Raw genomic sequence first — 22,086 nt, forward strand, 5'->3', positions numbered from 1 at the left:
GACAGAAAATTAAAGTCCGATCCTAGCTAATTTGGAAAGAAGCTAAGCTCTCCCTATGTACAGAGTCTCCTTAAAAAAATGTTGCATTATGTCTTGATATTTAGCACGAACCATCAAGTTTAAGGTAATTAATGGTTTTGTAAGATTATGCACACAAGTTAAGTTCTATGTATTTATAGTACTCCTTAGTTTTGCATTGCTATTAGAATATTAGAATAACTGGCATCTATACTTAATAAAAATTAGTTTGAATGAACTTCTTCAGGACACGTAATCAAATAACTAAGGTAACTTTGTTGACATGAAATAACTATAGTAGCTTATATCTTGAAATTATTTGGTGTTAAATAATTAGTAATATTTAGTGTTTCTGTTGTTTTGATTGTAATATAGTTCTTTGTAGCACGACCTCTACCATCGCCATTAGCCATTAGCCATTAGGCTCGATATGATTCTTTGTAGCACGACCTCTACCATCGCAACCACCACATTCAGGTAGTACGTTAAGTCGTTAACTGTACCACCTACAGCATGGTACTATTGAATAAATCTTGTGTATTATGTGGAATTAAAAACTACCTAGGAAATGAGATCGATCTCATCATCATCACTGTACTAATTTAAGGTTAAGTTGATTTCATCTTAATAAATAATAGAACTTTCACAGGATTAGACACATGAGTACTCTGAACATTAATAACAGTTTACAAGTGGGCTGATTGAAAGCAAATGTATCAAGTGGCATATATAGTTTACATCGTACGTGATAAATTTGTCAAGAAGACAGTGAACGGATAATATTACCAGCAATATCAATCATCTCATCTATATTTCATCACTACTTGTCATACCTTATTGTGTGTAAAATGCTATGTTATCAGGCGGCAAAGTCAGAATTTCACGGATTTGGTACGAGGACGAACTATATAGTCTTTTGATTTCTTTTTGTACTTTCACCGCGACATGCTTTATCATCCGACATAGTTTGATTAGATACACTTACGAACATATAGACCATTAAAATATACATTAGTAGAAATTATAAAAAGTTGTTTTATGAACATATGAAGTATAAACTAATTTAGCAACATTTTGCAGGATAACATTTGTTATTTTATTTTATACTAGGTTAACATCCCGTGCAATGCACGATTGTTAAATATTTTTGACAAAAATAATATTACAAAATATAAAGTATATAAAAGATATTCAGAAATATTTCATTTGGATATATATGGAATATGATTGTCAAAATGGAAAGAAAATATCTTAAGTTATAAATAGTTTATTTTATTTTATTTTATTTTTTTTAAAAAAAGAGAGAGAAGCGAAAAAGGTAGGAAATTTTTTTACAAGGTATTGACAAGTGTCATGAAAGGATTTGTTTTTAATATAGGTTAATAGATATGTATATATAAACACACTATACACTATCAAAGCTAAATAAATAATGTGAAAAAGAGAGAGCAAGTATCAAAAAAGGAAGTTTTTTTTTTTTTTTTTTGAAACATCCCAAAGTACATATATATTGTCGCGATTTAAGTGATCGAAGAGTACTTTAACTAAAAGTGTTACATGATTCAAAATTAAATACGGAGTAATAATGAAGGTGGAGGCCGATTAATGTTAGTCCAAATTCAAATTATGTCATTATCATTATTCCTTGTAATCCTTGCAACCTACCAAAAACTACATAGTACTTTGTAGTAGCTAGATTAACTAACAATATGCAGAGAATCTTCTCATATCCCAATCTCCATTAGAGAAAATGACGATTGACAAAACTACGAATAGGTAGCTTAGTTAATTAGAAGCTCTAACTCAAATGGTTAATTAACACCGCTTAGCTTCCAAGTTCCAACTTGAATTATCGTCACAAGTCACAAGAATAATATTAGTAGAACTCAAAATAAAATAAACCCATAAATACTAACAAGATAAATAGAGAGAGAGTTGAAATAATAATGTACTCCGTAGTGTAGAATGGATAAATTAAGGTGGTCCAAAAAAAGGCATGTGGTAGCCAGGCAGAGCCTCGTAACTCGGAAAGGGGACAAGAGAAAGAGAAATTAAAGAGAAGAAGATGAATACCATATTGTTTACACCACACAAATTATAAGATTTGTTTCAAAGGATAAGGCATCTTTTATTGCTTCCTAATAAAATCATAAGCACGCAGTCGCATTTGACAAATTAAATATCTGAAACCACCAGTAGCCCACCTTTTTCCATTTTTACAATTGTTTTCAATGTTCATGAAATAAGTTATACACACCCGGTCGAGTATATTATGCACCCAACTAGCCCAAAATTAGTTTTTGTTGTTCAATTGATAATTAATGAAAAATAATTATTAAAATGAGAACAAAATGCTCATAGGTCTACTTGCGTATACCTAAATGTATATAACAATCATATTCATGCATTCACGTATAGTATTTGTTGTATGCATGGTCAATCTCCAAGTTGTTTGTCAACTAATTTGCACATTGAAGAGGATATTTTATTTCTCTGGATTGGATATGTGCATTACTATTTCTGTTCAAGTCCACAAAAGCTACCCATGCTGATGATTTATAGAAGTTAACACACGCTGATCATTTTTAATTTACACACGTTAATTCAATTATATACCACTATGTATGTACATACACAACATACACCAAATAAAACTAATACTGTGATCAATTTGTGACAATCATTATTTGGGATATAGGCAACTTCTTTCATTCACTTAACATGTTACGTGATAAATTTTAAATACTCCTTTTCAACTCAACATATTTGCAATCAAAGACTTGCTTTGATATGCGTAAATGATACTAACATTATGAAACAGGGAGAGTATCTTTTATATATTACCCTTCTCTATCATCTGCGTTATCAATTAAATTCAAGGTGAAATTGATGCCAAATTACTAATTTAGCTTAATCAGCATTTGTACTAGTTAAACTTCCACTTATACAATACTCTGAGTCTCTGAATTCCTTAACTTGGTTCTATGCGAATTGCGATGAAATATAATTGTTCTTAGTAGGCGTCACTTGTGCCACAATTTGTATGGATTATTTTATAGTGTTGGAAGCAAGTAGCCCATGAACAATCATACATAACTTAGAAATTTAGAATACATGCATGCTAAACACAGGATTTTGACGATCAAACGATTGGAAAAGAATACAAAGGTTTTATTAGGTGAAATAATCACAATTTCACATGGGATAACCAACAACTATTATGGGAATTGAATGGAACAATGCATTTACTATTGTTGAAAAAATTATTCAGGATCAACAAAATCTTTTTATTCCATAAACTTATAATAATGTGGGTGTTATTTCATATTTTCGTCAAAATACCTTATTTTATACTCATATGTAAAGGGTAAGGTAGCTTTATGTCTTTATGCTTCCTTAACTTCACAATCATATTCCAATAAATTAAACTTGCTCAAATTATAAGCTTTGTTTGATTTGGAGATATTTTTAAGGGGTCTATGGTCTACCTTACCTTTACATATGAGTAAATAATGCGATATTTCATTTGATATCCTTGCGATTTGTTTTAGCAAATGGTTTAAAAAATGTACCAAAATTTACATGGGATTTGTACAATAATATATAAGAAAACATTGTTAATTGGTTTTGGATTATGTTAGATCAGTCTTAAGTCGGACCCTTGATAATTATAGAAGTTTAAAGAGAGATGCGGTAAATATTGAAGTAATCCCAAAGAAGATGAAAGGATACTAAAAATTTATAGTCTTCCCAAAACTAATTTGGACAGATGAAAAGAGAAAATGTAAATAAGAAAAATCAATGATTTCGTATGGAATATGGATTATTTTGATGACAGATAAGGTCTATTTTTAATAATAGGAACTAGCAAGGTTTTGCGAAACAATGTGAAGAGTGATAAAAAAAGATATATGCATGTAAATTACCCAAAAATGTATCCTTAACTTGAGATAAGAATATTTTTTAAAAAAATATCTTTATATGAAATAGTTGTAGTCTTGATTCTTGAGAGAATATGACTAAATTATGTAATCTTCTCTGTTGCAAACCCCATAACCAAACAAACTTGTTAACTTTACAATTAACTATCAGTATCATTTCTATTAGCACGAGTACATTTTAACTTGAATAATAATATAAAATTAAATTAAACTGAAGATGGACTGGGTTAAAGGTTAATGAGCTTTTGGTGTTTATTGTGGGTTCCTTAGTAATTGAGTTTATTGGGCCAAATAAAGTGCATGCAGTCTGCTTATTGTATTACTTATTTTACCGTCTATTCAAGCTGGACTCGGCCCTTCTAATTGATATGGGCTAACAAGGCCTTCTGAAGTTAGTATTCCTTTATAATTGATTAGTTTCCTCACCCACAATTCCACAAATGACTTGAAGAGTGTAGGTTTTTTAGTTGAAAAAGAAAACGAGAGATAGAGAAAGAGAGAGTTAGGATGTGTTTATAAGGCAAAAGCTAACGAACACGTTAAGATGACTAATTAAGATGATTGCATTGGAGTAAAATTAACATGCATAACATGAAATTGTGAGCATAATAGGTAATAAAATGCTAAGAGTGCTCTTGTGACACCAAGGTTATATGCTTGTCCGCTCATTATATAATACTTTTTCTTTATAAATTTTCATTAACACTCAATATCGCTTCAAAGTTTGAAATGAATTTTATGAAAACATGCATATGTTTTAGCCTTTTGAGTAGGAGACTAGAAGTTGTACAAACATGGTCATAAATTTACACGGGATTTTCGTTTCCAAAATTAAATATAAACTCATTAATTAATACGGAGTAATATCAACATATAGAACCATCTAACGAACGAACCACGTTATAAGCATTTATCACAAATTCTCATTTGATTTTCTTTGCACTAATACTTTTTTTATTCTTTTCCGTACCAATTTTTGTGTGGGTTGTTTAATGGAAAAGCATAGTGGTTGACCCACAATCATAATTTCACGATTGGACATAAACTTATCACTTAATCCATAAAATCTAATTATAAAGATTCAGCTGAGATTTTATTCTTCTCTAGTTGTCTTTATGCACCCAAATATACCAATCCAAATTAAACGAAGACTCTGGAAGCAAAATGATTCAATGATCAAAATTTCAAAATATCTTGTGCAATCATATTCTAATGAAAACAATGGATACTGGCATTTGATCAATATTCCACATGATAATTTTATCAACCATATTTAAATGGTCTAATTATATATTATAGTTCCAGCTTGCCTTAACGTTTGAGTGGTATTTTACTATTTGACTTAACTTTAAATTATTTTGTGCACCAACAAAAAAAAAAAAAAAAAAAAAAAAAGATATATATATATATATATTTAGTAATCAATAGGAAAAGTAATAAGAAAATTCAATTTTTTTTACAGGTGATAAACTACTCAAGGAATCAACAGGAAAAATAACAAGAAACATCAATTTTTTTTTTTATGAGTGATAAACATAATTCCCAACATTGATCCAGCTCGAATGACACTAACTTAGTTAGGTGATGATTTTCCTTCCTTTTACACTTGAAGTTAACAACAAAAACCTACTTAAACAAATTGATTACATTTACGACATAAATTCATATTTTATCGTTTTTCTGGCACAACGGATCTAAATGTAGCATTTTTTGGGCTTTACCTTGGTCTTGGACTTGTGATGGGTGGGCTGGAAGCCTGGAATGCTGGATTTACGGGCATTTTTATCTGTTTCTTAAAAAAGTAAAATTTTAAAAAGAAAAAAAAAATTGTGTCAAATGTTGGGTGTTCAAGCTTTGCTGTGACTTTTTGACAATTAAAATCGTGTTTCACAAACTTGTACGATTTTTGAAGCGTTTGTCGCATTTATGAATTATGATCACCTAAGTGTAATATTTGAACCATTTAGAATAATTAAGAGGAAAAATTAATTTGCTTAGCTATTTCAAGCAAGCAGTCAAAGCACGAGGACAACTAATGTTAATATAACCTGACATCGGAGACATGGTAGAGAATTATGGGCTATGCATGGACACATATTTTCGAAACTTGTCACAACCTTAGTGCGAGCATGATGAGTTAATCCTCTTGTCAATCCACTTATTATGATCTAGATTTGGTCCGTGACCGAGCCATGTCTTAGTAGGATCGACACATCATAGTTTTTTCTTTACTCATTTCTTATACGGTCCCTAAACCATGACACATCGACAGACACAACACATAACCTTGCCCGATCCGATCCGAATCCATGTGTAAGGACAACCATTACTTTTTGTACAATATGGGACAAGTGCTTTAGCAGCTGAGCCGTCCATGCACATATCACTTGCATGTTTTTAATGCACCGGCACTTAGCACTACCGATTGATCAACCAAATATGCTAAAAGTATCATGACTTTTTCCCATTGTTTTAATATAGTACATGATTTTGACTAGTTGCATCTTTTTCTTTCTGATTTAATTAGGTTGTATGGATTTCAAGGTAAGCATTTCTTTAATTGCCCACAATAGAAAGCTTTGCATTGTTATTTATATCTAAATCTCAAATAAATCATAGATTAATTTCGTCTTTCCCTAGATAATGACAAAATTTACAAGACAACATGCTCAATTGGCCATTACTACACCATAATCTCACACTTGGATAATCAAATAATTAATCATTAGGATCAAATTGTAAACTCAACAAGTTAGGTCATCCTACCACAAAAATCTTAAACAAAACCCACACCAAAAGACGGTCAGTTACAAACTATGTCTAATAATTGATCAAAACTTCTGCCTAGGAGATTCGAGTTATGAAATCGATATTAGAAATCTAATTAATCAAGCTCTAACTCTAATTAAACAAAGATTATGCTCGAAAACTTCTTAATTAGAAGAGAAAGGTTTTGTTAATAAATGTTGGTACATGTCAACGGCACTTGTAGGGACAGCTACCATCACCCTGACTGCCTCCCTCTGATTATGAACTGGCAATAACAAACAGTACTTATCACTGCAAATGGGCCCTACATGGGCTGGTTTGCCCAGCCCAAAGTCAACCTGCTCTAGCCCAAGTCTTGACCATTGCGACAATATTAACACCCCTACTGAGTCTGGGCTCGTCCTATTCCCATTCACTAACTCGATCACTTCCCTTACATATGTACCATCCACTCTTTCCTTAGCCCTTTTTATTAAATCCGTGGCATACCCCAACCCCTTCTCGGTTAGGTCCTTAACCGTGGTTTGTGCACACGCGAGCGCAAACCCGTTTCCATAAAACCCAACGGGTAGACCCGGTTTTAATCGGTTCCGGAAATTGACACTGAAAACTAGCCTTAGTACTTGGGTTGAGGGCATGTGTAATGATTTGGCCCAACATCTCCAAATATGGGCCGAAACAACCTCGAACGACGTGTAATTTGCTGACTCGTTGAGTCGATTAGCTTGTCTTTTGAGTTGGTTGATGTGAAACTTGACAAAGACCCTTGAAGTTGGGACCAATTTCTCAGTAGAGAATCTATCCAAAAACCCACAACAGTCCTGAACTCGGTTAAACTCGGGATGATGACTCACTGAGTCCAAACGGACACACCCTTTCGTTGTCGTAAACGGGTCAAGCAAGTGCCGATCCCAAACGGGCCTCGGCCCACGACCCGAAAGCCCACGGGTTAACTCAGCAAACGAGTTGATAAACTCAGCGCTCCCAATCCCATCACACAAACAATGGTTAAACCCGAACCCGATTGCAACCGCCCCGTCAGCAAGCCACGTCAGCTGAACAACAAGAGGTGGGGCCCCCTTCAAAACATCATCCACGTGTAGCCACAGGAGCTGCCGCCACTCCTCCACGTGGCATGGGGCCCTCTCAAAATCAACCCTCTTATACCCAGAAACAGCCTCAACAAACACAGCTCCTTGGGCCCGACACACCACCTGAAGAGGCCCATCTTTCCTCTCTTGAACCCGGCCCGCAAGAGGGTAGTACTGAACCAAGGCCCGGCCCAAAGCGGACTTAATCCAAGAGCAGAATTGCCTGCGATCGACTCCATTATAAGGATCGTAAATCAGGAGATACTCAATTGTGAAGCGTAGAAAGAGCTGAGAATCAAGGGTGGAAAGAGAAAGAGTACAATTAGGGGTTGGTTCTGAAGGGGTGATAACAATGGCTTCTTTGACTTGAACAAAATTGTTAGTTCCCATTTTTTTTTATGCAGATGAGAAATTTGTGCAAAAACAGTGGAAATATATAAGAGGGGATGGAGGAGAGAGAAAGAGGTGGGGAAGAGAGAGAGAGTGTGAGTTGTGTGGATATTGTTTAGGTGGAAAATGGTATGGAGTAATAGTAGTGAGTAGTATTGTACGGAGTTACAAATTAGAATCACCATGATTTTCCCTCTTTCTAGGACTAGCTAACTAGATTGATCTCTATTTTCTATTTCTATTTCTATCTTTTGTTTTGTTAAGATATGTTTCATGGGACTTTTTAGGTAAATTTCGGAAAACGACGTATACATTACCGATTACTCCCTCTGTTTATTAACAGCGTCGTAACATGTAATTAATTGACATACTGTATGTACTAATGTGGAACTTTGACTAATACATTGTAAAACTAGTTGTGAACCATAACAATTCATAACCAAAGGGCATAGTAACACTATTGAGCCGAAACTCAACCTGATATTAATTGACAATTGATCAGATACTATAATATCTGATTTGAACATAGAGCTACATCCAAGTGATCCAACCCAAAGTTGTCCACAAAACACTTGCAAGTTTGACACATAGACATTTTTTACTATGAAAAGGGAACACTTTCTAATATCTTGAAAGATACAAATATTTATTTAAGGTCCTATTTTTTTGAGTTGAATTAAGGTATTTTAAACTAAAATAAGGCTAAATGAGCGAGCCTTTTTGTAAAATTTTAACCTTTCATTAGCTGGATAAAGAAGATTAATCCGGTAAAATATATCACTACTAACACAGGTTACACCGTTAATTATCACATCAATTTCCAATGCATGAAAGTAGCTAAATAGTACAAACTATTTGTTCTATTCAATTATCTTTAACTTACTGTATTTCAAAAGTTTAATTCTTAATTTTAATTAAAAAAATAAAAACTTATTCGGTAGTCGGTAGCACTATTGTATTTTTGCTTACTTTACCAGCAAGAGGCTACGTGCTACAAATGAAAACAAATCAGTTTACAAAGAAAGTAACTAAAGGTAAATATTCGGATCACATTTTCAAGTTCAATCTAATATTGATCTTACTTTTTACTACAAGTACAGCACAGTAAATCTATTCATGCAAAAAAGTATATTGACAAATTTGCTCCAAATTTAAAACTCAAAAACTAACTACAATTGTTTATTATATCTGCCATACTTTATGCTACAATGTCAATTTATAATTGGTAACTCTAATACTTTATTTTAGGGAGAGAATTGTTTAGAACTGTGTAAGATTTAGTAGAGATTCTCTTAGCTTAGGATGTCACTTTAGTTAATTAAACTAATGATAATAATAATTGAGGGAATTTCAAACCAAAAAATCAGAGACATTAACAGCTTGTCTCTTGCTTTATGTCTGTCTAGGTTAGCGGTTTATTATATTTCGTTATTTATAATTGCAATAATTTGACTTTTATATTCTGTATTTTTATATCCATTTCTTTCTAAATAAGTGCATTAATATGAATAGATAATTTTGGCAAATATTTTATATTGTATATCTGTAAGTACTCCGTATTATACATAGTAAAAAGATTATATTATACTAAAATTAATTTTGATTAATCCAACATTATATTAGAGAGTGTGCTGAGGTTGCACATCGTCTAGCTAAATAGGCGGTGACATCATTTTATGATGAGGTTTGGCTCGGTGAGAGTCCTAATTGACTCTCGGATCTGATTACTCCAGACTTCGAACAACATTTATTAATAAAAACAATCTACCTTTTCCTTCAAAAGAAAATATACAACAGAGTAATACATAGCAAGCAACTACATGCTTTTTATTTTATAAAAAATATAAGAAAAATCAAGTGAATATACAAATAGTGTATATAGTCATAGTGAAGCACTTATTTAAAAGTACAGAGAAAACTATTTTGAGATAGTATCAATAATAATATACTAAGTATAAAAACAAATATTATCATGTAGATTAAAACATTGTTGAATTTGTCTCAAATATATATTTGATGTATCGAATTTTTGACTTTGACCGCATATAATCAAACATATTAATGATTAAAGTTATGTATAAATAATTACGTCGGTTAAATTGTCACAATTATAAGGAATTGGAAGAAGCATGCCGCAGTTAGAGGTTATAAGCTTAAGCATGGTTTACCCAAATTTTTCAAAGGATGGATAATATGATTGGGCTGGGGTGGATGTGGCTGCCTGTCTAACAATGTCTAGTTTATTTATACAATGAATTAATTTGTACGACAGATTCCTAATCACCCCCTTACTTTCTATGCTAACCTTTTCGTGTATGTGTATCAGAATTTATGTTGATACTATCATATCTTAATATATGCTTGAAAAGACATAATGATGTTTTTAGTTTGTGTAATCTCGAATAATATTATACGTAATTATCTTAAATAATTTCATTGATAAGGCCATTTTTTTTTATTTCCACTTGAATTTGAGTCCGGGCCATATATAATCACTTAGGAATCGACATCATTAGTATTTTGTACGTACCATTGTGAACAAATTATATACAATGAATCTATATGGAGGGAGTAAGAAATCAACCTTCAAGAGCTATTAAATTAACTCAATGATAACAAAGTGCCCTATTTGAAATCTAGTGATGATTTAGGGTTTAAGACTTTGAGTCTCCCCAGTCCACCTTTTTCATATGGATCAATCCTTTGGCAAATATTGCGAGAATTGATTAGATTTGAATCTAACTATTAAGCTATTAAAAGAAGATAATTGTTTGATTGTCCGGTCTAAATTAAATTTGCGATGAAATACATATTATAATCCTATCAAATTAAACATTCATATTCATCTCATGTTATGTAGATCAATTGACTTCACATGATCTGCCTTTCAATTTTCAATTAAAGAGTCAAGTGATGGTACATGCTCTTTTGACTTTATGATCGAGCAATATTTCACTCAATTATTTCTTTTGACAAAATAACAATTCTACATTGAAAATAATTTTTGCCAATTCCATATTTCATACCTTTATATTTTTAAAATTAGATATTTTGTCCTTCAAAAACCTTTACACTAATATGTCATAGTCCTTTAAAGATTATCTTGTCGATGATGGTGTGTATTTCTACTTCTACTCATATGGAGTAATGAGTATTTATTTATCACAAACCGTACGTACGTAATAGTACATAAAAAAAAATTGATGGGATGCCAGACTATATTCTTGCAAATTGTACCAATAATTAGAGTACATGGTATAATAATTACTCTATAATGAAAGTTTTGTATATTTGCTTCGATGAGATTAGGATTTTGTTGTTGGTATGCCTGTTGTTGCAGCATGTGGTTGATTGATGGTTGTTAATTTCTTGAGAGCTATCGCAAGCCATGTGGACTTGCGACTAATGTATGATTGTAATAACAGCTATGCTATGCATATAGAGAGTGCAAGGAATATTGTTTTTTTGTTCAATGACCGTGTTCTCTTCAACTTGTATATACGGAGTAGTATTTTTAAGACTTGTAACCACTACTGGCTTTATAATAGTACTCAAATAACAACAATAAACAAATATTTATAGGTATAATATCATTAATATTTCCATGTCAATGAATTAGAGTGCGAATTAATATTACCAAACATCATTTCGATGGTAAAAAATGTTTTAGTCAAAGAAATCAAATTTGAAAAGTTAAGGTTAGTTTATTCAATGACAAAGATTATCATACATCAATACAATAGAGATCGACTTAGATTTATGATGATTCTATTAGTAGTAAAATAAAATCAGATAAAGAGAACAAAGTATAAATTGTTATATAATCTTGACAGTTTTGTCAGTTTCCAATCTTATTTTTACTCGAATATATTATAAGAACTATTATATGCATATATAACTTTTACTATATGTATAACTTTTTATGTAGCAATGAAGATTCGTATTGATCCCACAAACATTATTCCCTCTAAAAAGGAAATCTAGCAAGAGCTGTGAATATGTTCCGATTTTGGCACAAAGTTTAATTCAAAATTATCATGTATTCATGTTGCTTAGATTTCCTTTGGCCGCCCTATATCTAAAGAAAGAGAATCAGTAAAGTAGCAAGAAAAAACGTTCTACTCTTTTGAAGCAATGGCGCATACCTATGAAAGCTCTTGAGCATAAACTACTAGGATTATACTTGTGAAAAAGTTCAACTTTATTGAACTTATAATCAAGTCCTAAAGGTTACTCTAGGTCATATATTCCTAACCATATATTGCAAATAAATATAATTCTGATCCCCTCTATGTAAATATATGAGCATGCAACGCCTATTTCGTGAGGCTAGCTCGAATTACTTTGTATTTTTATATAGTATTTAAGGATATGAATAAATATTATGGTAGTTACAATTTCTTCAAATATGAATTTAGTTAGTCTTATCATGTCATTAAATTTTGTGTCGTTATATAATAACTCGCTCGCTTCTTATTTATATCCCTATAATCAACAATTTTCTTTCTTTACTTAAAGGAAGCATCATCAATCCATTTAATACAAGCTAAGCATACAACCACTTGAGTACATCTTCATACATGCTAATTAGTAGTACTGTATTGTTCTCTTTCCAAGTACAAGCACTTTAATTAGCATAAGTATAATGTCAGTCTGTAACAGTCTAAAAGGTGAAAGCGTATAAAACATAAAGTTACTCAAAATATCTAATTAATTAATAACGTTGTGCTAGAAATTGTATCCTCTATATTCCCGATCATCATCATCATAATATTCCTTTCACAGAAAAAGGGTGGCGGACTGATGGCGAACTTTAGGGTTTTGCCCTAGAGATAAGGTAACCTCCCAATAAATTCATTAAATCTAAAGAAGGAAAGGGAGGCCAACTAGTTGACGTGGATGTCAATGTGACATCAGGTGAATATAGAAGTTTGACTCCAATGAGTGATGCATTTCACTAAGCAACACGCTAGAAGAGTATCACCTTCTACGGTTGGTTATACCACAAACATACACAAACACAAACACAAAACATAAAACACAAATACAAACACAGTAGCTAGTACAGTACACTAGTATGTACTCTTTTAAATTTAATTAAAGATTTTTGGCGTAGCTTGCACTTTTTCAAATGTTTCTCTATAGCAAGAATTTGACGAATTTTTCAATGAAGATTATGTCAGAATATTCTGTCAATATATTTTGGAAAATTTTATTTATTAACAGTTTTTATGTGGATGGTATTATGCATGCATGGCTGTACCAATTAATTTTAGAACACCGACTTTAATTCCCTTTTATGTGCTGTCTATGAGTACGTTATTATTTCGACAAGACAAAAACAATGTGGTTTGCCTTCAATTTTATTTTGATGTAGCTTTTATGAATTAATGATGTTTTTGTTTGTGAACTATTGTTTGAAAGCAATACTTATCTGCTTATATGGAGCCAATTGAGAATACGGAGTATATAGGCACATACACACCAATATATGATCGATAGTATCTTCTTATGATATAATGTACTCTATGTCAATATATTAAGTAGTCAAGCCTGGTAAAATTGTAATTAATTTTAAGATTAAAAAATAAATCAAAATCAGTTAATTAATAATTAGTTACAATATGGGGATGACTGCCATAAAATCATCCCCTTATTTGTTACAATATGAGGTTGAGCTCTACAACAAATAACATCATTACATTTTCTGCCAAAATCCATAAATTGAACGGAGCAAAACTCGAAAATTTTGATTGATTTGTATACAAGAGAGCCAATAATTGTTTCCTCGTGACAAAATTGTAAATAGAAGATACAATCAAATAATTGACTCAAACCTCAAATAACCAATACCATACCAATCAATAGATACGTTAGGATCAAACAAACAATTAACAGCTCATTGCCTAATCAAGGCTTTTATACGAGATTTTTTTTGTCATAATAGTATAAATAAGATTGGATGCAATGCGAATAAAATTGTTAACCTAGAGTTTCTTTCAACTTTGTTGAAAATAAACACCAAATAAATCAACATCTAGAACATTCAAACAAAGTTTATAGATTTGTCGAAGATATGAACCCAACATCTAACACTCATTTAAGCACAAAGTTACAAGCAAAAGGGAATCAATTTATGCACATGCATCTTAAACAAAGCTAAGGTCGGGTCCTCTTGTCTTGATATGATACATTTGATTCATTTGTTTGATTACATTGCATGTCCTTTCAACATTATGTTATCTTTTTTTTTTTTTTTTTTTTTTTTTTTTTTTTTTTTTTTTTTGTAAAATTGCATGGTTCACGAGATAATTGTATATAGGATGATTTTTGCTTTTAAGATGGATATGCATAGATCTTGCATGCTAATGCTAACATATCTTATTAACCCTTAATAATTATAATAGTAATGATATAATAATATGTCAATTTCTATCTATCTAGCTAGTATCTCCTTTTCATCACTTGGGTTCTTTTGATAAACCATTCTTTTTAACTATCTTTCACACCTTTTCACAAAAGTAGAGGCAGAAAAAAGATTGACTAGTTCTACTTTGTTATTATTTTAAGATTTTTCTGTTTGTGTTAGATTGGATTTGATTAGGTGAGTTGATCATTAGGAATATTATTAGTTGTGATGGGTTGTACTTTTTTCATTTTAAAAATTAAGTATTTCATCTGTTTTGTAATTAAAATTTATATAAGGATTTTGTCAACTGACCCAACTTGGAGTGATTTTGGACCAAAGTCTGGCTCTATACACCTCGATTGATCATAGAGTAAAGAGAAGAAAGCAAATTGTGTATGTATGGCCGCTTGTCGTTGTTAGATAATAAGATAAGATAGTCTTACTGCTAATAGAGTGACGGAGAAAGTACATAAATGATAGGGTCATAAATATAATTATGTTACTCGTATGTGTTTGATTACAAAGTGTTGGGATAATATGACTATACGAGCTAGTATGATTGGAGCTATTAGTAATTTGTAAACTAAACTAAGCTGCATCCTTTCACAGCATGAATATATGATTCGTTTCAAATCAAGATGGTAATAAAGTTAAGAACAGTTACTGTCAATTGGTTCATGAAAAAAAGGACCAGATATAGATAGGTAGATAGGAGAGTATCTTGATCATTGGAGACAACAAGTGTATGTCTGTAGTTTTGGAAGCAAAAGAACGAACCTGCCACTTTCTCGGATATGCCACAAGATGCTCTATTAACAGTGAAGTCACTTCCTGTTAGAGTAACTAGAGAGGAGGTATTTATTCTACGAATTACCAAGTGGTTTTATTTTCCAATTTTGTATCATAAGAGTATAAACCGTTATCAATTTAGGTCTTACTTTGTATAATAGGTAGATTATAATTATCTATTGTTACACAAGTTGCACTAATGTTTCTATAACATCAGTCACGTGACATTCTACCCTAATACTGATTCCCACTATCTGAGCTATTGAACTCCTTACATAAAAAAGAAACAATTTTGGACCTCTTTCATTTAAACTGAAGATACATAAACATGTGAATCCATATTTTTAGTTTACTTTATTGATCTTTAATGGAATTATATAATTAAGGGCTTGTTCTCTTCACCTTATAAAATAAAGTTTCAGGTCTAATAAGTTCACATAAGTTCTAATAAGTTTAATAAGGTCTAATAAGTTCAATGTGATTTAATAAGTTCCAATAAATTAAATAAGGTCTAATAAGTTATAAGTTAAATAAGGTCAAACAAGTTCTAATCAAATCTAATAATAAGTTCTAACAAGGTCCAACGAGTTTCAATAAGTTCAAGAAGGTCTAATAAGTTCAATAAGATCAATAAGGTCTAATAAGTTAAGTTCAGATAAGTTTAGGTCCAATAAGGTGAAGAGAATACACCCTAAGTATTCTTGTATGGGACCATATTTGAGTAACAACGATTGAATTATATAACGCGATTAAAATGAATAATCCTAAAAACTAGAACATGCAACAAGAACAATCATAAACCCGGGAGCATCATCTGCATCAGTATATTAAATAAAATGTACATTTTTTCTTTTAAACAAGTGATTTTTTTTTTGTCTTCTTAAAAGGTAAGAAAAATGAGATATTAGAGACCTCCAACATAAATATATATATATATATATATATATATATATATATATATATATATATATATATATATATATATCCGAGTGCAAGATGCAAGGATTTTTCAAAACTCTTTTCAATGGCTATTGTTTATTTATCCATCAAATGAAAAAAAAAAAAAAAAATTAAATTAATACAAGGTACATCGGGTGTCCTTTCAAAAAAAAAAAAAAAAAAAAACAAAAACAGATACATTTAGGTGTATATAAACGTTTTTCCCTTTTTATGAGGTGATTTCCTTAAAAAAAACTGGTGTGCACAAATTATCAAATATCTAATCCAAAGGCCCAGTCATTTGAAAGGCAGATTAAAATTGGGCTGATCCAACCCAATTCAATCTCCAAACATTTTCCCTCACATTCTTACCTCCCCACCAAAATACCCAAACCAAAAGAAGGAAAAAAAAAAAAAAAAAAAACAACGGCTAAATTTCCGTGAAGGGCAATGGTTGACGTTACCGGCGGTCAAACTTTGGCAGAACCAATCAAAATGCAGGGTCATCTTCATCTCTCACCTTCACCTTCACCTTCACCTTCATCTTCACTTTCTCTCTCCTCAAAATTCCTCGCAATTTCTCTCTCATGGCAGCTCCCAAGCAATCAGGCGGAAGAGACGACTGCTGGAGTGAAGAATCCACGGCGGTGTTGATCGAAGCTTGGGGAGAACGCTACCTTCGTAGCAACCGCGGAAATCTCCGGCAAAACGATTGGAATGAAGTCGCCGACGCCGTCAATTCCGCCGGAATTACTCGCCGGAAAACCGACATTCAGTGCAAGAATCGTATCGATACGATCAAGAAGAAGTATAAGGTTGAGAAGGTCAAATCTCCGCCGTCCACTTGGCGCTTTTTCGAACGCCTTGATTTTCTGATCGGTAATGTTACCTCCTCCGCTGCTGTTAAGGTTTCTGTTGCCGAAAATTCTAGCCCTAACCCTAACCCTAACCATAACCATAATCGTAGCCCTAATTTGAAGTCGAGTTTGAATTCGAGCGAGTCGACTCAGTCGGATGAAGATGGAGAGGCGGTAGAAATGGTGGAGGAAAGAGAAAGAGAGACGGCGGTGAAGGAGTTGGCGAGAGCGGTGGTGAAGTTTGGGGAGGTTTACGAGAGAATTGAGAATTGGAAACAGGAGAAATTTATGGAATTGGAGAAGCAGAAATTGGAATTGGCTAAGGAATTGGAGCTTCAGAGGATGAATATGTTTGTTGATGCTCAAATTCAGCTTGAAAGATTAAAGCGTTCTAACAAGAGTTCTGCCTCAACAGGTGAGAATTTCTGTTACTTCTTTTTTTTTTTTTTTTTTTTGGGTTTGAATTTAGTGTTTTTTAATTAATGCTATAATGTGATTGAATTTTGGTTAAAGCTTTAGATTTTGTTGATTGATATGGTGTTTGGCTTTCTAAATTTGCTCTCTTTATTTGAATTTCACTTATTGGAACTCTGTAGTTGTTAATTGAACTTTGGTGTAGCCCTTTTAAGACCCGAACTTTACTTGTTTGAACTAATTAGCACGAATTTAACTTAAACGTAACTTATCAAGTGAGGTGAAAGGAGAACAAAGCCTCAGTTATAGTAGGATCAAGTGTGCATCAGTTTGTTTGGAGTGACAAAACTTTGTTTAGAAAGGAATGAAGGGATTTGGCCTCCGAATTTGATTGTTAATTTAATGCTTGGATAAACCAGAAACATTAAAGGAACATTTAGCTGATCTTGGGGATAAAAAGAATGTTTCTATTGCGTAACTTTTTTGTGGCACGTTTTATATGTGTCTAGTTATTTATAATCTTGTGGTTGTATTTTAGAGGCTGATTGCAGACATGTAGTGGTAAATTAGATTAACTGTGATGTTTGAGATCAACAAAACTTTGATGATCCCGCGAATTATGCTCACATTGGTATGGTCGGGAAATATGACAAGCGAACAATGTAATGGTGCTATACTCCAAAAATCACAAAATGCCTCATATATGTAATTATTGAATACTTAAAAAAAATCTCCTCTACAATTATTGTGGTTTTTCAAAACATCCCTGAGGTATGCATCTTGCCATTTTGGCATTTCATCATTAATTATGTTTCCAAATTTCCAAATAAATTATATCCCATATTTAAGTTGATTGATTTTAAGCTGATAAGGTGGCAACTGGGCAAATTAGGAAAGAGTTTGATACATTATTAGACCTACTGGGTATGGGAATGTAAAAGTTGGCATGATAAATCTTGACTTTCACCCATCTTCTTTAGTTAACCCCACCTTTATTGGTTTTAAGGTTAGTTTTACGATTGGATGAAGTCTGTTATTCGCTCCCAAAAAGTTATTGTTGGCACCATTTGGTATTTGAAACTGGATTCAGATGCATATTTATGTTAGATGGTGTTTGCAGGATTAGTAAAGTAGATCAAATAGAGGTGGTATATGATGCTGAATGAACATGCAGAACATCAATGCTCTCTTGTATGCTACTGCCTTTTGCATAGAATGTTATCTCTCGCATATCTTTCTTTGAATTTTGTCTTATATAATGGTTTTTGCCTACGTTAAATTTTTAACCTGAGTTGGGAAATCTGTTGCGTTTTCATACAATTGTAGACTAGTTCTTTGGCTAATTGAATCTGCATAGCTAGTGAAATTCTTATTTGTTAGGTTTGGATTATAGTGTATTGACTCATAAAAGGTCTTTTGCATTGTCATCTGCTTATCTGTTTTTGAAGTAGAATATGACGATTACATGTCAGATTGTCAGATCAAGGATCTAAAAGGGTTACATTCCTAATATAATAGCAGGGGGTTAGGCTGTGTACATCAGATTATGTGATCCCTATATACTGTGCTAGATGATTGACTCTTGTATATGCGATTAGCTTGTTCTGTTGATGTGACTAGCTAGTTTACTGAGAGTCCCGTAGTCTATGGCCTCTATGCTAAATTTGCTGACTTTTTAAAGTCCTCTGGCACAGTGATGTGAAAACTAATCCAATCGGATATCGATTTGCATTCTTCTATGTGTTTTCAAGTAGATTCATTTTTCTTTCAACCGAACTCATTTTTTTTTTCTCTATCAACAGAGAAATGAACCAGTTAGAGGAGCCATCACGGCCCATCTGTGTTTGTATGTGCTTTTTACTACTGTATATTTGTATTTGTTTTGGCTGACACCTGTAAGAATGACTGCTCTTACTTTACTACATTCATAGTTGAATGCTGATGGGATGAGCAAATCTTAGGTAAGGAATTTGATAGACCGATAGGTTACCGTACTTGATTAGATCTTTCTGTGACAAAGACCACACCAATTTTGTGATAGGGAAAGCATGCTTGCTTAGTTGCTTAGTTTCAAGGAGTTTTTTTTTGTTTTGCCATATCAGTTTTTTGAGAGGTCTGAAGCTTTAGTCTTCATTTAGACCAAGCATAGTTGCTAGGGTTTGTCATTAGTGATTTCTTGTCCATTGACATTTTTGGGGCTGTGTATGTCCTGTGGCTGCTGCATGTTTGTGGTGACATTCGGCAGCTGATTAATGGGTTTTTTAAGCACTTCTGCAATTAATTCAGTAATGTTGAATATTTTGTCTTTCTAGATGCTTGCCATTCAGAACCAGCTCACGTGAACCTTTGACTTTCTATTTAAGGGGCTATTTTTAATGTATAAATGGAAAGCTGACTGGAGGGTAGTAATGTACTTGGTCACTTAATTTCTGAGTACTTAACTTAGCCATGTCTGATACAACGCGTGTTTTGAAACAGGCAAGATATTATAGCAGAGATCATACTTCATTTTCTGGACTGAAGATGAAGGACTCATTCCCTGCGCAAGTTGTTTTTAGGAGGAGCATCACCTTGTTACTTCTGTGTGATGTTTTGTACATGACATTGGAAGGGTGGAAGTTCTGTGGAAATTGGTTCAGAAGATTGCGCTCTGTTCCCAGGTATTATTGATTGTAAGTGTTTTGAGTGACACCATCTTTTACTTAGAGCATGTAATATAAATTATTTGTTGTGCTATTTATTGTTCGTTATATTCGTTGTGTACTAATCAGTTAAAAATGGAGCTTTAGAGATTCTATTGAGTTATGATGATCAGAAAGCGCTTTAGAAGTAGTAATTGGTATAATATTCTGCATATCACTGATTGCTCGTTTCTAATCCTGTATTGCTATGTAATGATTGTATACAAATTTAATTACCTTGTAGTACCTTTGGATGTTGGGTTGAACCATTTATGTGCTTGGTTCGAAGGGAAGGAATAAAACATATCACTCAGCATGTTATGGGGCAGCATGAGAATGTAAGAGACTGTACTACAGTGAGTTATTTTGTACTTAACAAGAGAATTAGGGAGACAAAAGATGTTTTTCTTGGCTTCCACGTCTAACCTACGAAACAAAGGTTTGATTCACACCGGGGGATGGGGCAGCCTTATGTTGTACTTTGTTTTCCTTGGAAGGTGTTCCCCGTTTTCTTGGTTTCCATGACTTCTTTGAAGTCTGTAAACTGTTTCAGCTTGATATTGGATCACTAAACTTTGTATAATCTGTAGGTGTGTACCTGGGAAAATCAGAAAGCTAGAGTAAATAAGTGTCTGAAAATTATAACTTGCTTTCTTTTAGTGTTGGGAGTCCGTCTACTCACTACTGTCCTGTGTGCATATGTATTGCTTTAACTAGTGGTGGAGCCTATCTAAAGGGGGATGCATCTTCTATCAATAAGCTATAGCTAGAAAAGGGCTGAAGGGGTTCCCCCACCCCCACCCCCTCCCTCTCCCTCACCTCCCTTCTCTTCTCTTCCTGTCTTGTCGAGAAGGGCGCAAGTTGTTGTATGCCATTCCCCCACCCTCACTCATCAGTCACTCTCACCCATCTTCTCTTCGTGTCTTGTCGAGAATGCCGCAAATTGCTGTGTGCCCTTGACTCTTTCAGCCTGTCGGGTCTAAAATGAATTCGATAATGTAGCTATTTAATCTCACAAGGGAACTTTAGACATGCCACATCTTGTAGAAAAATCAATTTCAGTCTCATGACGACTCTTAGCGTGTTATAATCTATAGGTTGGAAACTTCTAAGCTCGTGTAAAGAGTACGCAAATCCTTTTTTGTAGCAATCACAGAATTATTGCAACTTGTTGAACGAAATGCTTTGTAGTTGCTAGGGCCTGGGAGGGCCAGAAAGTCACCGACCAAGGACAATAATGGCAAGCTTATAGATTGAATGGGGTAGGGTGGTGAAAGAGGTGGGGAGGTAGAGGTGATTTGGCTGATTGATACATTTCATGAGCTGAGCTAAGCTCGACTTAAGAAGTTTGTAACATGCTTGATATATTTTCAACTGTCTTAGCATTACACTAAGTTAAACTTGTGATTAGTAAGGAAGTGTTGGAAATAAGAATTTTATACTCGCTGTTTTTTTGTCATTAGATCCTCGTCTTTTGGTGAAAATATTGGAAAATTGGAGAGGCCAAGTAGCTTCTTGGAGTAATTTGGGATACATAATTACACCCTAATCACTTGTTTAATAACCCACTAGATGCATAACTCGTATGCAATTTTTAGAGGTACAATTCAATATGAGATGGCAACAGAAAATTTAGGATAATTGACAAAAGGCATAATGGGTTCCTATTGTCATGCAATGTCCAAATTGACAATTTGGATAAAATGTTATACTTCGTATGAATTAGGATGTTATACTGGTAAGTCATATGCATATAGATGATTCAAAGTCATCATGTAAGATCATTTA

At 33.0% G+C, this 22,086-nt stretch overlaps 2 protein-coding genes across 2 annotated transcripts; one reads left to right on the forward strand and one right to left on the reverse strand.

Moving 5' to 3' along the window:
• Positions 1–6,611: 6,611 nt before the first annotated feature.
• On the reverse strand, positions 6,612–8,580 carry LOC110699306 (omega-hydroxypalmitate O-feruloyl transferase-like). Its single transcript, XM_021876810.1, has one exon. The coding sequence runs from the start codon at positions 8,207–8,209 to the stop codon at positions 6,893–6,895; it is 1,317 nt and encodes a 438-aa protein (XP_021732502.1). The 5' UTR covers positions 8,210–8,580; the 3' UTR covers positions 6,612–6,892.
• Positions 8,581–16,521: 7,941 nt separating this feature from the next.
• On the forward strand, positions 16,522–20,494 carry LOC110699307 (trihelix transcription factor ASIL2-like). Its single transcript, XM_021876811.1, has 2 exons — positions 16,522–17,618; positions 20,096–20,494. The coding sequence occupies exons 1-2, from the start codon at positions 16,934–16,936 to the stop codon at positions 20,107–20,109; spliced, it is 699 nt and encodes a 232-aa protein (XP_021732503.1). The 5' UTR covers positions 16,522–16,933; the 3' UTR covers positions 20,110–20,494.
• The last annotated feature ends 1,592 nt before the right edge of the window (positions 20,495–22,086 follow it).

This window comes from Chenopodium quinoa, unplaced genomic scaffold (assembly GCF_001683475.1).
Source record: "Chenopodium quinoa cultivar QQ74 unplaced genomic scaffold, ASM168347v1, whole genome shotgun sequence".
Taxonomy (NCBI): domain Eukaryota; kingdom Viridiplantae; phylum Streptophyta; class Magnoliopsida; order Caryophyllales; family Amaranthaceae; genus Chenopodium; species Chenopodium quinoa.